This window comes from Dinoponera quadriceps, unplaced genomic scaffold, assembly GCF_001313825.1.
Source record: "Dinoponera quadriceps isolate SergipeBrazil2010 unplaced genomic scaffold, ASM131382v1 scaffold1395, whole genome shotgun sequence".
Classification (NCBI taxonomy): Eukaryota; Metazoa; Arthropoda; class Insecta; order Hymenoptera; family Formicidae; genus Dinoponera; species Dinoponera quadriceps.
Window position 1 is genome coordinate 367,185 of NW_014556488.1, and position 13,627 is coordinate 380,811.

At 43.6% G+C, this 13,627-nt stretch overlaps 2 protein-coding genes across 3 annotated transcripts; one reads left to right on the plus strand and one right to left on the minus strand.

Annotated features, from left to right (window-relative positions):
* Positions 1–774: 774 nt before the first annotated feature.
* Positions 775–5,652, plus strand: LOC106747735 (hexamerin-like). Its single transcript, XM_014625592.1, has 7 exons — positions 775–1,553; positions 1,887–2,536; positions 2,703–3,139; positions 3,253–3,779; positions 3,863–3,999; positions 4,088–4,376; positions 4,455–5,652. Exons 1-7 carry the CDS (start codon positions 1,478–1,480, stop codon positions 5,237–5,239), a joined length of 2,901 nt encoding a protein of 966 aa, XP_014481078.1. The 5' UTR covers positions 775–1,477; the 3' UTR covers positions 5,240–5,652.
* Positions 5,477–13,489, minus strand: LOC106747734 (troponin C). 2 transcript variants are annotated; one of them, XM_014625591.1, is made up of 4 exons: positions 13,162–13,489; positions 11,753–12,057; positions 5,781–6,201; positions 5,477–5,683 (listed from the first exon to the last, which is right to left on the minus strand). In XM_014625591.1, exons 1-4 carry the CDS (start codon positions 13,328–13,330, stop codon positions 5,655–5,657), a joined length of 924 nt encoding a protein of 307 aa, XP_014481077.1. In that variant the 5' UTR covers positions 13,331–13,489; the 3' UTR covers positions 5,477–5,654. The 2 variants fall into 2 exon arrangements, with proteins under 2 accessions (XP_014481077.1, XP_014481076.1); XM_014625590.1 differs by lacking the exons at positions 11,753–12,057; positions 13,162–13,489 and adding an exon at positions 6,511–6,618.
* Positions 13,490–13,627: the final 138 nt, after the last annotated feature.

The following is a 13,627-nucleotide window of genomic DNA, read 5'->3' on the forward strand; positions in this document are numbered from 1 at the left end:
ATAGAATTTATAAATTGTACGATGAATTATTGGGAAATATCGATAATGATCCCTTTAAACATTTCTTATGAACATGTCTGTTCATATCTACATGATTTATCGATAAATACTCTCTATATACGTTAATTTCTCTAATAAGAAATTATTTATAAAATTATACAACAAAATCTTGAATAAAATTTGTGATACTGCAATTGTATGAATATGTATTTGAGAAAATATATGTAGAAATATTAATCTTCATATTTTTTAATATTAATAATTATTTGCGCAATTAATTTCAATAATATTTCAGTAAAATAGTAAATAAGGCGGATTGTTGTAGCGGAATATTTGCAAAATTAAATTTGGGAAAAAATTTCCCAATAATTAAGAAAAATATTTTAGCTATATTATGTTTAAAATATTTAGAAATATAATTGTACCTGAGGGAATCAAATTAATACCTCCCACACAGCATAAATATCTGAAATATGTCTCAGACGTTTCTACTGTGTGAGATATATAAGCTTGTAAAAATGCACAATTATTTAATATTTATTAAATTGCCTTTCACATATTAATAAGTGTATAAATATCGTTATATTATTTCTATTATAATTTTATCATATAATAATAAGTTAACAGTTCTCTCATCACTAGTCTCCTAATTCAGAATTATTGGAGCAATGTCGAACTAACGAGTTTCAATCGTAAGAATTATATTTGTTTACCTGTAAAAAATTAAAATATAATAATTTACAGATGCTACAAATTGAACGTTACAAATTGAACGCTATAAATTATATAAGAGAGCACACGCATGAGATAATATACGGATTATCGAATGTTGACGTATGGAAAGTTTGGCGGATGTCTTCTGTGGCCGGACAAATAAATTCCTTATTTGGTATTTTTTGTGCAAGATTTTGTACACGTTATAGTTACATCGCTTTTAATTACATCGTTGAATTACGCCGACCTTTTGCAAGAACAAGTAAAAAGTATTAGGAGAAAAATAGAAAAATCTCACTGCAAGAGCAAATCTTACGAGAGACTGATTTGAAAATTCATTTATTTTCTCATTTCAGGATAAAGATACACAAGGATTATTATTCTTAGGCAAATGCAACATAAGTTATCGCCTCGGTTTATCCAGAGGGATGAAAATTTCGCTCGAGGGAAGTGTGTTTTAATAGAAACAAAATAGAATTAACTGAGGTGAAAAGAAGAGGTTCGAAAGTGCGTAACTCCAGATTCCGTAACTTGTGATGCAACGACGTGCTTCGACCGAGGAGGAATCATTATCGTCGCTTAACCTTCGATTAGCTGCAATGATCCATCCGAAATAGCAGGGGGTATCGCGCGCAGACGGCGAAATCTTGCAGCGACGGAGGGGTCAGCGGGTCGCCGATAATGTCTTTGTTCGATATGGATTTTGGTATAAAAGACTGCACCGGCCCGACAGACAGCATGCGGCGAACAGCATTGTATCACAATGAGGTGCGCAGTCGTTCTACTGGCTCTAGCAGCTTTCGGGGCAGCCATACCCCAACAGCCGAAACAACGAGCTGGTAAGTGTGCAATTCTTAATAGGATTCTGTCCTCCCGGAAAATCGAGTCAAGTTCTATCTGTCTGTCTATTTTTCCCTACTATTCTCAATTATCCTCTCTATTGAGAATCTCAATTTGAGACTGCCCATTTCTCTCAGGGAAACGTTTGAAATATTACCGCAGACTCTGTCGATGCTCTTCTCTCGATTCGACTTGCTCACGCTGTTAGAAGCTACGATCATTCGCTCGGCGGACGATCGCCCCGAGCGAATCCGGGACGAAGAAAATCGAGGAGAAAAATCGCCCACGGGCGACGATTGATTAATCTAATTTTCTCCCTTTCCCTCTTCCAGCAGATCAAGAGCTCCTGAAGAAACAGCAGGATTGCATTCTGCTGTTGCAACAGATCACCCACCCGATTCCGAACGAACAACTGCAAAACCTCGGCACCACCTATGACATCGAGAACAATTACCACCAATTCGAAAACCCGATCCTTGTGAAATACTATGTCGGCGCCGTAAAGGCTGGTTTGGTTCAGCCCAAGGGCACCATATACTCTAACTCCGTCAGCCAGCTCCGCAAGGAAGTTTCCCTCCTGCACAGAGTCCTTTTGGGTGCCAACACCTACCAGACATTCTTGAGCGTCGCCGCATGGTCTCGCATCCATGTCAATGAGGGACAATTCATCAAGGCCTTCTCCGGAGCTGTTCTTCAGCGCCCGGATACGCAAGGCATCATCCTACCGCCCCAGTACGAAGTCATTCCTCAGTACTACTTCGACTCCAGAATCGTCCAGGAAGTTCAGGACATCGCCGCACAACAACACCAGAACACCGGACAATCCACTTATGTACAAAACGGCCAAACCCATATTGTCATCCCGGTCAACTACAGCTCGCATTTACCCCATAGTGAACATCAGCTCTCCTACTTCACGCAGGACGTCGGCCTTAGCAACTATTACGCCTTTGTGAGCCTCGGTGGATACTTATTGGATCAGGTAACCGAGTCTGTCGGATTTATTACGACTCAGATAACACTGCTTGTCCCGAATGTGTCTAGGACATCTTGAGGAAATGATCTCAGGATGTTTTTGCGCTATCCGCGAGATTTGGTGAAATTTACGCTCGCTTCATACAACGACACCCTTTCAAATACAATTCCAGCACGGCCCCCAACAGCAGACCCCGGTGCAGTACCAGCAGCAAGGCATTTCCCAGAGCCAGGAAGGTCAGAACGGCCGGGGATCCCGTTACTACTACATCCACCAGCAGCTTTTGGCCCACTACGAGCTGAACCGTCTCGGAGCTGGACTCGGTCCCATCTACAACACCGATTACGTGCACATTAAGGCGCCGTACCAGCCGCACCTCCGATATGAGAACGGCCTCGAATTCCCTGGACGCCCTGAATACCTCGAGTTATCCTCCTTGAAGAACCACCTCGCCAAGACTGTGAAGATCCTCGAAGAAAGACTGATCGCCGCTATCGACTCCGGATACGTCCTCACTCCGCAAGGCGCTTTCCTCTCTCTCTACCAGCCGCAAGGTTTGAACATCCTTGGAAATATCATCGAGGGAACCGGCCGTAGCATCAACCCAAGGTGAATCCTTTCGTTCTACGATATTTTCCACGACTGTGTTAATAGCGCGACCGACTGATCTCGATTTGTCGACGTGACCGAATCTACGAAAGACGTGTCTATTTCTATCGCAGGTACTACGGCAGCTTACAAGCCGTCGCTCGTCAACTCCTCGGCAACGCCCCCGAAGCGCTCAACATCTACGACTACACGCCCTCCGTTCTCGAGTTGGGACCGGTCGCCGTACGTGACCCAGCCTTCTACCAGCTCTACAAGAAGGTCATTCATTTGTTCCACCATTACCAGAGCTCCCTGCCCGCGTACCAGTACAACGACGTCCTGCTGCACGGCGTCAGCATCCAGAACGTCGAAATCTCTCCGCTTGTGACCTTCTTCAACGACTACTACGTCGACCTCGACCAAGCTACGGTCCACAACGCGCAACACCAGCAGCAGTCCACGAAGCCGCACATCCAGGCACAGCTCAAGAGGTTGGACCACAAACCGTACACATATACCATCACCGTCCAGAGCGAGAACACCGTACCTGGCGCTGTTGTCCGCGTCTTCTTGGGACCGAAATACGACTACCAGGGCAAGCCCATCAGCATTTCCCAGCACAGGCATCACTTCGTTGAGCTCGACCAATTCGTAACTGACCGTGAGTTCCCTGATCCGACCTATTGAGAACATATCGACTCGTTCTTCTTCGACAGATTGAAACCTATTCTTTTCGCTTGACAGTTGACCAAGGACAGAACACAATCACCAGGAAGTCCCACCAGGCACCAGGCCAGAGCTTCGACTACCCGTCTATTCAGGAGATCCAGCAGTGTGTCAGCGGCGCTATTCGCTCCCAAGAGCCGTTCTACATCACCGAGGTAACTGTCGCACTTGTTTCTTCACAGAATTCGCAGCTATGTCGAAGAGCGACGAAACAACTGAAACGTCAAACGTCTGTTCTCGTAGCCCAACCAGATCTACGGCTTCCCAGCTAGGTTGGCTATTCCCAAAGGTCATCCTGAAGGATACCCGCTTCAGTTGTTGGTCGTGATCTCCCAGCCCGGACAGCAGAACGTACCTTATGGACCAGTGATCCCCGAGCAATACCAGACCTACCAGCACACCGAATACCACGTGGTCAATACCGAGGATTATCCCCAGCAGATCCAACAGCAGAACGGCAAGGTCGCCGGAGTGAAACCGACCGTGGAGGTTGTGCCCGACTCTCTCCCGATCGGCCAGCAACAAAGCCAAGGTGCATTATCCACAAAGAGACAAGGCCGTTCGTTACTGAGTGACGCCAAAACATCAATAAGTGATTTCTTCTTTGCAGTCGTGAGGAACCACTACGTTAATATCTATAGCCAGCAGCACGGACAGTACCCATACACGCACACCCAGTACCAAGTCGGCCAAGGCCAAAACATATACGGCGTGCAGGGTCAGCAGCAGTACTACGGACAACAAGGACAACAAGGCCAGCAAGGACACCAGATGATACACCAAGGACAACAGAGCCACCAGGGACAACAGGGACAGCAATACCTTCAAGGACAACAGCAATTCGGACAGAGCCACGGCATCTACCAAGGACAACAAGGACAACAAGGACAACAAGGACAACAAGGACAACAGTACCAACAGTACCAACAGTACCACGGCCAGCAAGGCAAGCTCGGAGTCGTCCAGAGCGGACTACCCAGTGGTGCGCAACAAGTAGTACAAGGAATACAACAAGGAGTAAAGGGAATACCGAGCAACGTATACGGCGGCACTCAACAAGGCAAATACCACGCAACCTACCAAGGACAGAGCCAGCAAGGGCAAGGATACGGCGTAGGATACTACGGTAGCGGACAGTACCACCTCGGTGGCTACCAGGGCATCTCCGGACAGATCCAACAGCATAAGATACAAGAGGGACAGATGAACGAATACTACCAGAACAAGCACATCTCCGAGATCATCGGCGGTGCAATCTCCCTGGACGGCAAGCCCTACGGCTACCCGTTGAACAGACCGCTGACTCCTGGCGCTCTCTACGTTCCCAACATCCACGTCCAGACCGTCTACGTTTACCACGAAGGACAACCCACCAACGACGTGTACTACCAGTAATCAGTGTTCCTATCAGACCAAACGCGTAACGGCATCGCGTAACGATGTCGAGAGCTATTCGCTGTTTTCTCGTTCAATGATCAAGAATTATCGATGTGTCAAAGTAGCAAATGCAATTAATAAATTGCCCTAAAACGCACATGTTTCGAAATCGACTTCTTTCTTCTCTCCTAAACTCTCTTACCAACGAAAAGCGCGCACACAAGTCGGGATTAACGCAATGAATAAGACACAGTCTTTCTTTCTCTCTTCCTCCCTGCCGCTTTCTCTCTGTCTCTTGCGCAAGTATAAATATTACTTTATTAAAAAAGTGTACTGACTTCCCGGAGATCATGGCTAATGCAAATCCGTCGCGACGCGATTGCGCGCGACTCCATTCGTCGTTGCCGCTCGTTGCCACCGTCCGAAGGCACGCTCATTCCCCGGTCATCATCTCCATAAATTCTGCGAACGAAACGAGCCGCCAATTAAAAAGACCGATAATAATCGCGCCTTAGTTATTGCTGTTATTCGTCATTGTTGCGCAATCGGCATTACGTACCGTCGAAATCCACCGTGCCGGAGCCGTCGGTGTCGATCTCAGCGATGATCCCGTCGAGGTCGGAACTGGTGAGCTTGTCGTCGAGCGCCGCCAGGATCTCCTTCAACGTCGCCGTGGTGATGTATCCGTTACCCTCGCGATCGTAAAGTCGGAAGGCCTCCTTCAGCTCCTCCTGCATCGCCTCGGCGTCCTCCTCCTCGAGGAAACGGCCAGCGATCTTGCAGAAACCGTCGAAGTTCACCTTGCCTTGCCCCTCGGGATCGTTCTCCTCGATGAGGGAGTTCAATTCGCCGTCGTCGAATAGCTGGCCCATCGTGTTCAAGATCGTCGAGATCTTCATCGTCTCGATGAAGCCGCTCTTCGTCGTGTCGAACATCTGGAAGGCCTTGCGCATCACGGCCACCTTCTGATCGTCCTCTTCCTGCGGGCGTTCGATGTTCGTTTACGAGACATCTCGAACGATGTTTGTTCTAATTCGCGATTCGAAGAGTCGACGCGCGAAAGAAAGTCGCGAGGGTCGGACCGTCCCTCGAAAATCCCTTCGCGAGCGTCTCCCGGATAACGCGAAGCGCGTTATCCGGTAAGCGCTCTTAGATAACGGTTTTACATAACGCGACACTCGCGATCTTTCTTTCTCTCTTTTCTTCTCGCACGTCAATTCGATTTGCGATTTTTTTCCTCGACGAGCGAGCAAACTACTGGCCGGAGGCTTGTTTCCTTACGGTCTTACCATATCGATCAATGAGCGGGCTTTCGCACCGTATTAGGCAAACCACGAGCGGCGAACGACGGACGACGGACGACGGACACTTGGAGAGAATCGGTTCTTCCGTCCCGGTATAAAGACTTCCTTCGCGTCTGCTAAACCAGCTAGAAAGCCGGTGGACACAAAAATAGAGCACGCCGACGAAAAATGAAATATGTTATAAGTGAGTACCGCACGGCTTCTCCACGTCGTCGTCGTCTTCGACGTCGTCCTCATGGTCATCCGCGCGAAGGTCGACTTTATATCGCGCTATACGTTCTAATTAAGTGTCAATCGATGTTCACGAGTCCCGACAGATTCTTTTCATTCTTCCGCATCGTACAAAAATAGTCCTCGCTATTCGCACTGCGTCACTATACTTACCATTCGATAGATCGAAGGTCGTACGATTTTTAGCGTTACGTGGAGAGAAAAAGATTTCATTGGATTTGATGAAATTTCTTTAATTCAAACAAATACGTCTTACGGGATAAAGCAAGCAAACAAACGAATGGCTAATTCGACAAACATAATTGTTTGGTTTCTCAAACAATAAATTTACGTCAAATAATATATTTCCTTTGTATTTTCATTCAAATATTACAATAGTTGTCACAAACAATAATAAGCTATTTGAAAGAAGTAACATTATGTTAGAGAAATACTAAAGAACTTCTTTTACTTCAAGGGAACGATGTTTAACATGTAACGAAATAAATTTTTTTAGTTGGAAAAAATATTATCTCCTCTAAATAATACTATTTGTTCTACCAAAGAACACGATTTACTCCAGTGAAACAACATTTTCATTCGGACAAAACGATGTTTTATATGAAATTATGCTGTTTATACTAAACAAATTCAAATCAAACAAACATGTATACTAAATAAAATGACATCTTTTTCTCTGCGCACATATATGCATAAAGTCGAATCATCATAAGTAGAGCCGATATAATCCAACGATTATAATTGGAGTTGCTCGTGCGATTTTCAACCTCATGTTTATATATATAACGTTAAAAATCGTGGGAAATGATGAGATACACATGATGCAATGTGTATATACATGTCGATATTTCTAATCGTGCGTCTTCTACACACCGACACCGGTATCGTATCGCGAGGAAACGTATCCTCATTAACGTCGCGAGAGAAAAATCGTCGTATATATTCTTCAAATTATTACCCGATAATCTGGTACCCGTCGACGCGGATGACGACGTATCGCACGTTCTATCGCGGTGACGATAGAAGTTATTTTCAAGGTACCGGATTATCGTCACGGGCGGACAATGCACGTGGAAAAGTAAAATTAGCACATATATGTTTCCGCGGTCTGTCTATGAATGAATTCGCGCGCGCGCCGCGTGCGCGAGGGAAGACGGCGGGAAAACAAGAAGAACAAGAAGAAAAGAGACGCTATCCAAGTTACCATCCTGTAATTCGCCAAGTACGTGAGGCTCAATTACTCAATCACGCGGAATCGGTATCCACATCATACGACAAAAGCAAACAGATTATCGTAACGCTAAATCGTTCGGTCTCATCGCCGATAAGATCGCGAGAGGATTGCTCCGCCACCGTTTTCCGTTGTAATCGTTTATCGGGTGATATTCCAAGTTTGAAATAGGACAGTGGCGGCCGTATTGCCGTTCTTAGGCCCGGCTGCCTACGCGTTCCGCGGGCTGCAAACCGTTACAACGCGACTCTATCTAGCATGCAGCTAGAACGGTGTAAAAATATATCGGGCCGCCGCCACCTCGCGCAATTCATCGCCGCGCGTTCGCGCGGACTCCTCTTCTTCCAGTCGCGGAAAAAATAGGTCAGAGAGACCACCTTTTCCCTCGTTTAGGATTAGACCGTGACTAATCGCGGCTAACTGCGGAACGGAGCGGCGATCTCCGACATCTACGACACGCTTACACACCGATAGCTTCTAAACTGTCCCTCGAATGATAGGACAGATAGTGATTTCTGAAAAGAGAGTCGCAAAAAAACCGACTTCTCCGAAAGTGATCTTTGATTCCGACTCGCGCGCGATTAAGATATAAGATTTTTATATAAATTTGTAAATAAAATTGGCTAACTGCTGCTCCCGAGATATTCAATCATATACAGTAAAAAAGACAAGCAAAAGTCAACGCCGGTGATACAGAGAATTACATCAAGCAACAGGATTATATCCGGTCTTTGGTTTGGACTCTCTTAAAAAAAAACTGTACTTGGCGTACTCGCAACGATCGCTTTACTATTCATTATTGTATTAATTTTATTATTGTTACACTGAAGAGGGTTCCAATCAAGAACTGAAACGTATGTAACTATCGATTTATTAAATTATCTTGTATTATCTTGTACTATAACTGTAACTCTAATCGTTGATTTGTTAAATCTTATTGTTTAACGCAACTTTCACCGTGTTATCGGCGTCGGCTCTTACTTGCCTTTCTTATATTGCAGATGAATAAATTTGTAATCTTGAAATTCCGCATCGAGAAAAATATCAAAATAAAGATTGACGGAAGATGGGTAACTTTAAGGTTCTTCACGAGATATTTTTGTATTTCATTTCAACATAATTCTGGTACGAAGTACGTCATTCTCGAAAAGGTGCAAGGAGCACCTCGCGAGGTGTTCACTCTTCGAAGTGATCGCTATCTTTAATTAGCGTTAATCTAGCTTACCCGTTTCACGCGTGGGAAGACAAATTGCTCGCGAAACTGTCACACGTGGCCTCCGCCATCTCATGGCTATAATGTACGCTAAACAGTCTTATTAGACATATTTTCGGTGTATCTACTTTGGCGACCGAGGTAAATTCGATGTAGTTGTTGCCACGATCGTGCCAAATTTCGTGTGGCAATTTAGCCCGTGCCGAATTAACGCGCTGTGAGACATCATTCTTAACTCTACGTCACGCGCGAACATTTTGGGGATAGAAACGTTTCTTCTAAAATTTACATATGGATTTGAAACGGAGCCGTGTGATGTAAAAGAATGATATCGCTGTTGCCGAAGACCGTTACGGTATACTATGGTCGATGTTGACCATAAATATCGGATTTTTCGAGAATTCATTCGTTTGCTTTATAGGTATGTGCCCCAAATTCTTCCGCGTTTTATTCTTTAAGTTGACAATTGGTCTGTTCATTTCGGCTGACCTGACTAGTTCGAGAAGTTTACATACACATTGGAGCGTATGAAGCGTACGTACGAGATCCTCACGCTTCGGTGGCGCAAATTTCTTAAATTAGTACTAGTTCGGCTAGAAAGAATCGACCAAATTGCGTAAGGGAGAAAAACCGACGCACCTTCGTTTGCGTTATCGTTTAAACGCGGGAATCTCGAATGTGTTAGAACTTGTTAGAACTTTGAGCGCAAGGAGCCGCGTGCTGTCGTTGTATCGGACAAAAGAGCGTGTAGTTATACACATAATTTGGCGAGATAAACGAATGCCAATCATACGCGTAACATCGAAGCGTGAGAATACCAGAAACAGATGCTAAGAATAAATTAGCGCGCGACAGAGTCGTTTCTAAAATCATCGCCGGCTAGATTCCACTCTGTTTCAAATGCAACAGCTCGCGGTAACGGCGGCCTGTAGAATTTTTTCTCGTCGTGTTTGCAGAAATAAACATCGGTTGGATCGGTGACGGTTGCGTTAATAGCGGTCAAGTTCGCTTTAGCGTAACGTAACGGACCACTTGTGTTTCTGCGACAGAGACGGATGACATGTTATTTTGCGCCGGGGGGAATTTTCGGGAACGCGGGAGAGTCGGCGGCGGTGGTATGTCACGCACACTTATTCAACAGGGAACAACTATGTTGGTACTGACAAATAAGTACGCTGCTCAAAGCGATCAGCTGGCACTGAACGAATAGTTCTACATAGCCCAGATTCAACACAAATATAAATATACTTATTTAAGATTAATATAAATTGTGAGAAGCATCTATTACTTGAAGTATCTAAAAGATGAGGTGAGCGTTTGAAGAAGTGACCCTCTCTGATTGTTTTATGCAGCGTAAATAATACAGTATTTAAGAAGAGATTTTATATTTGTTTTTTTTTTTAAGTGATACACATCACAAATAAATCTGTAGCAAAATCCTCTGGAAAAATGACTACTATACATTACATATCAAAATGTCGATATCGCCCGTGTTCGACAGTAAAGTCCCAATATAACCGCTGATAAATTCTGATACGCAAACCCGAGGATTCAAGCGGCACTTAGAAAAAAATCGTACTTCGTTATAACAAATTTCGTTGAATTGGAGATCGTTTTTTGTCAACAATCCTGAATGACACATCGTTGGATAAACGATAAACCCATTCGCCACGACAAAGCAACGATGACAGATGGTGAAGCGTTTTGTATTTTGTATGGTGTATTGTAAGTAGACCGTTATTTGTTACTATTACTAGTGAAAACATTGTTTTATAGTCAATATACTTGAAGGAGAGACTGAACTAGGCCGATGATTAAATGTTCTCCTTCCATAAACGGATATAAAAAGTTAAGTATGCAAAGGAGTTAGGTCAGACACGCCGCGCACACTACAAGTTTATCATAAAAAAAATACTCGATAAAAACGCCACAATTTCGTGTCACTCTTTCATCACAAAGATTCAGTTATAGCGCACAAAATTTGTCTTCAAGTCTTATCGTTAAAGAATCACAAACATTCCTTCGTTACTGTTATAAAATGTATAGAAAAAAAGACAAGATGTGGCACAGTCTTTATCACAAACTATAATCTAGGTTTTACCTTGAAAATCGGCAGTACTTTCTGACATAGATTGACGCATGAAAATCTAGCGTAAATATCTGCTAGTCGATAACAAAATAACCCTATCATTACATATCGCGCCGTTTTCTTATCGAACAATTGTTGAAAGTACTCGAGTACTTTGTCGTTATTATAAATACAGCATAAATTATATGCCGTTCGGAAAATTGACGTTCTTTCTTGTAATGGCAACCAAGCGATTCGTTGAATCTCAAATGACAACCAACTATTAAAAGTAGATATGATAAGTTGTACAATCGTCGAACCTCTCTCCCTCTCTCTCTTATAAATCTTTAAGCGTTGAAACTGTAAAGACCTCGATAAAGCATATGCAATACTGCGTTAAATCAGTATGCGGTATGCTGTAGCGATAACAAAATTCCTCGACGAAGAAGCGCTTGAAAGTATAGGAGACGACTAGACTGATGACGTTATAATTGTCGTTTCGCAAGCCAAGTATCGTGATCGCAAGTATCTGCGACACAACGGCGACATCGGTCAGAAGACGGAATTTTCGGAGTTGACTTTCTTTCTGCTTTACGGCGAGTGGAAATAATATCGGTATTGTGCCGAGAAACAGTAACAGCATACGGATGTTGTCATCTATCTGATATGCGCTCAATATACCGGACGTCAGTAACGCCAAAGGGACAATTTCAATGCCGTACGAATACCAGTCGTAAAAGCTGCGAAAGCATCTTGCTGTAGGTGTTGACGCCGAGGTGAATGGAACTCCTGAAAATGTTAAAGGTCAAGTTAAAAATATAAATACGAAATATGTATAAAAGTGAACGATATGCATAACACATTCAGCTTGAACAGACATTGGAAGGATACAAGATTCAATGTTATAACTGTGTGCTATATAGTTTGTACAGGAAAACAGTGTATGCAAACAAATGCAACTTGATCACATGACCATACTATCTATCATTAGATTGTAATCACCTTATTGGAACATGTAAGAGATAATACTGATTGAAGTGTATAATACAAATGCATTGGTGCTCATTGAAACTCACAGATGTAAGAAATACGACATTATTGCGAATGCATGTGCGAAAACTCTAACAAATATGTGCGGCTATCTCCAAGTTGCTAGCTGCTTGTGCGTGAAATGATCCGATTGGATGTTTCATAGTCTAGAATCTTAAAGTATCACCCATCTTCGAAAATATTACAGACAGAAAAAAGATATTGTAAAACTTAAAGAGCGGTGAAAAATACAAATACTTTTAATTTTACTGCAAATAAAATATCGAGCAAAGAAATCTAATAAAAAATGTAGCCAAATTCATTCTACTAAAATACTTCCTCACTTGTTCCAACGGCAATGTATAACTTGTACAAATTACCGTAAATCCATAATGTTGGCAAACGGAAAACATCTTCCTCTTCCATTGCTGATTTAGACACAAAAATTAAATACCACGTGTGGCCATGTGTCATTTTGTATCAACCGTTCCTTGTTGTGCCCCCCACCCCCCATATAGTTATGACATGGAATCTTGGGCGGTCCATACCTATAAGTTATTATGTTTTGAACAAAGAAGATATCAATGGAAAAAAGGAAGGTCATTAAAAGAAAATCCGTATAGACGCATCTTTGAGTTATTTATGAATGAGATAAGCATATATGACTTATATACACAAGATTGAGAAAAGGATCATAAAACAATAGCGATTATCGGTAACAGTAGTTACAATAAATTGAGAACAGATGAAGTGGAAGAAGACGTTCTGATTGATCTCACTGATATTTAATCGACACAAGACGCTTGTTTGTCCGCGACAGAAGCAACAGGTAAACACATATACAGACATAAGACAAGGCCTTACCGAATCTGAAGATTCCCAAGATCGAATGCATGAAGAGAATGCGAAAAGCGCTCAGACACCACGTAGTTGGCAAGATCTTCCCCCGGTAAGGCTCGGCGAGATTCCTCATGCATACCGCGGTCACCAACAGTTTCACGAAGTGCGCCACCGCGCTGCCCGCGTTCACCATGATCACCGTCTCGCCGCGAGCTCCGAAATTCCGCGAAGTAACCCGTGATCTCCTGCTCGAGGATGGCCGACGGAGTTTTCCATTCGTAACGCCGTCGTCGTCGTTGATCGTGCGTTGGAGTATTTTAGAACGGTCACTCGATCGCCAATCTTACCTCTTCTCTTGTAACAGGCACCCCAATCTAGTCGGGGCGGAAGCAGAAACGCATGGCGCCGGCCGAAGTGGCATTGCAGGTGAGACAGTGTGACTTCTTCGATATTTTGTGACGAAATATCGCGGAACGTCACGCAAACTCGT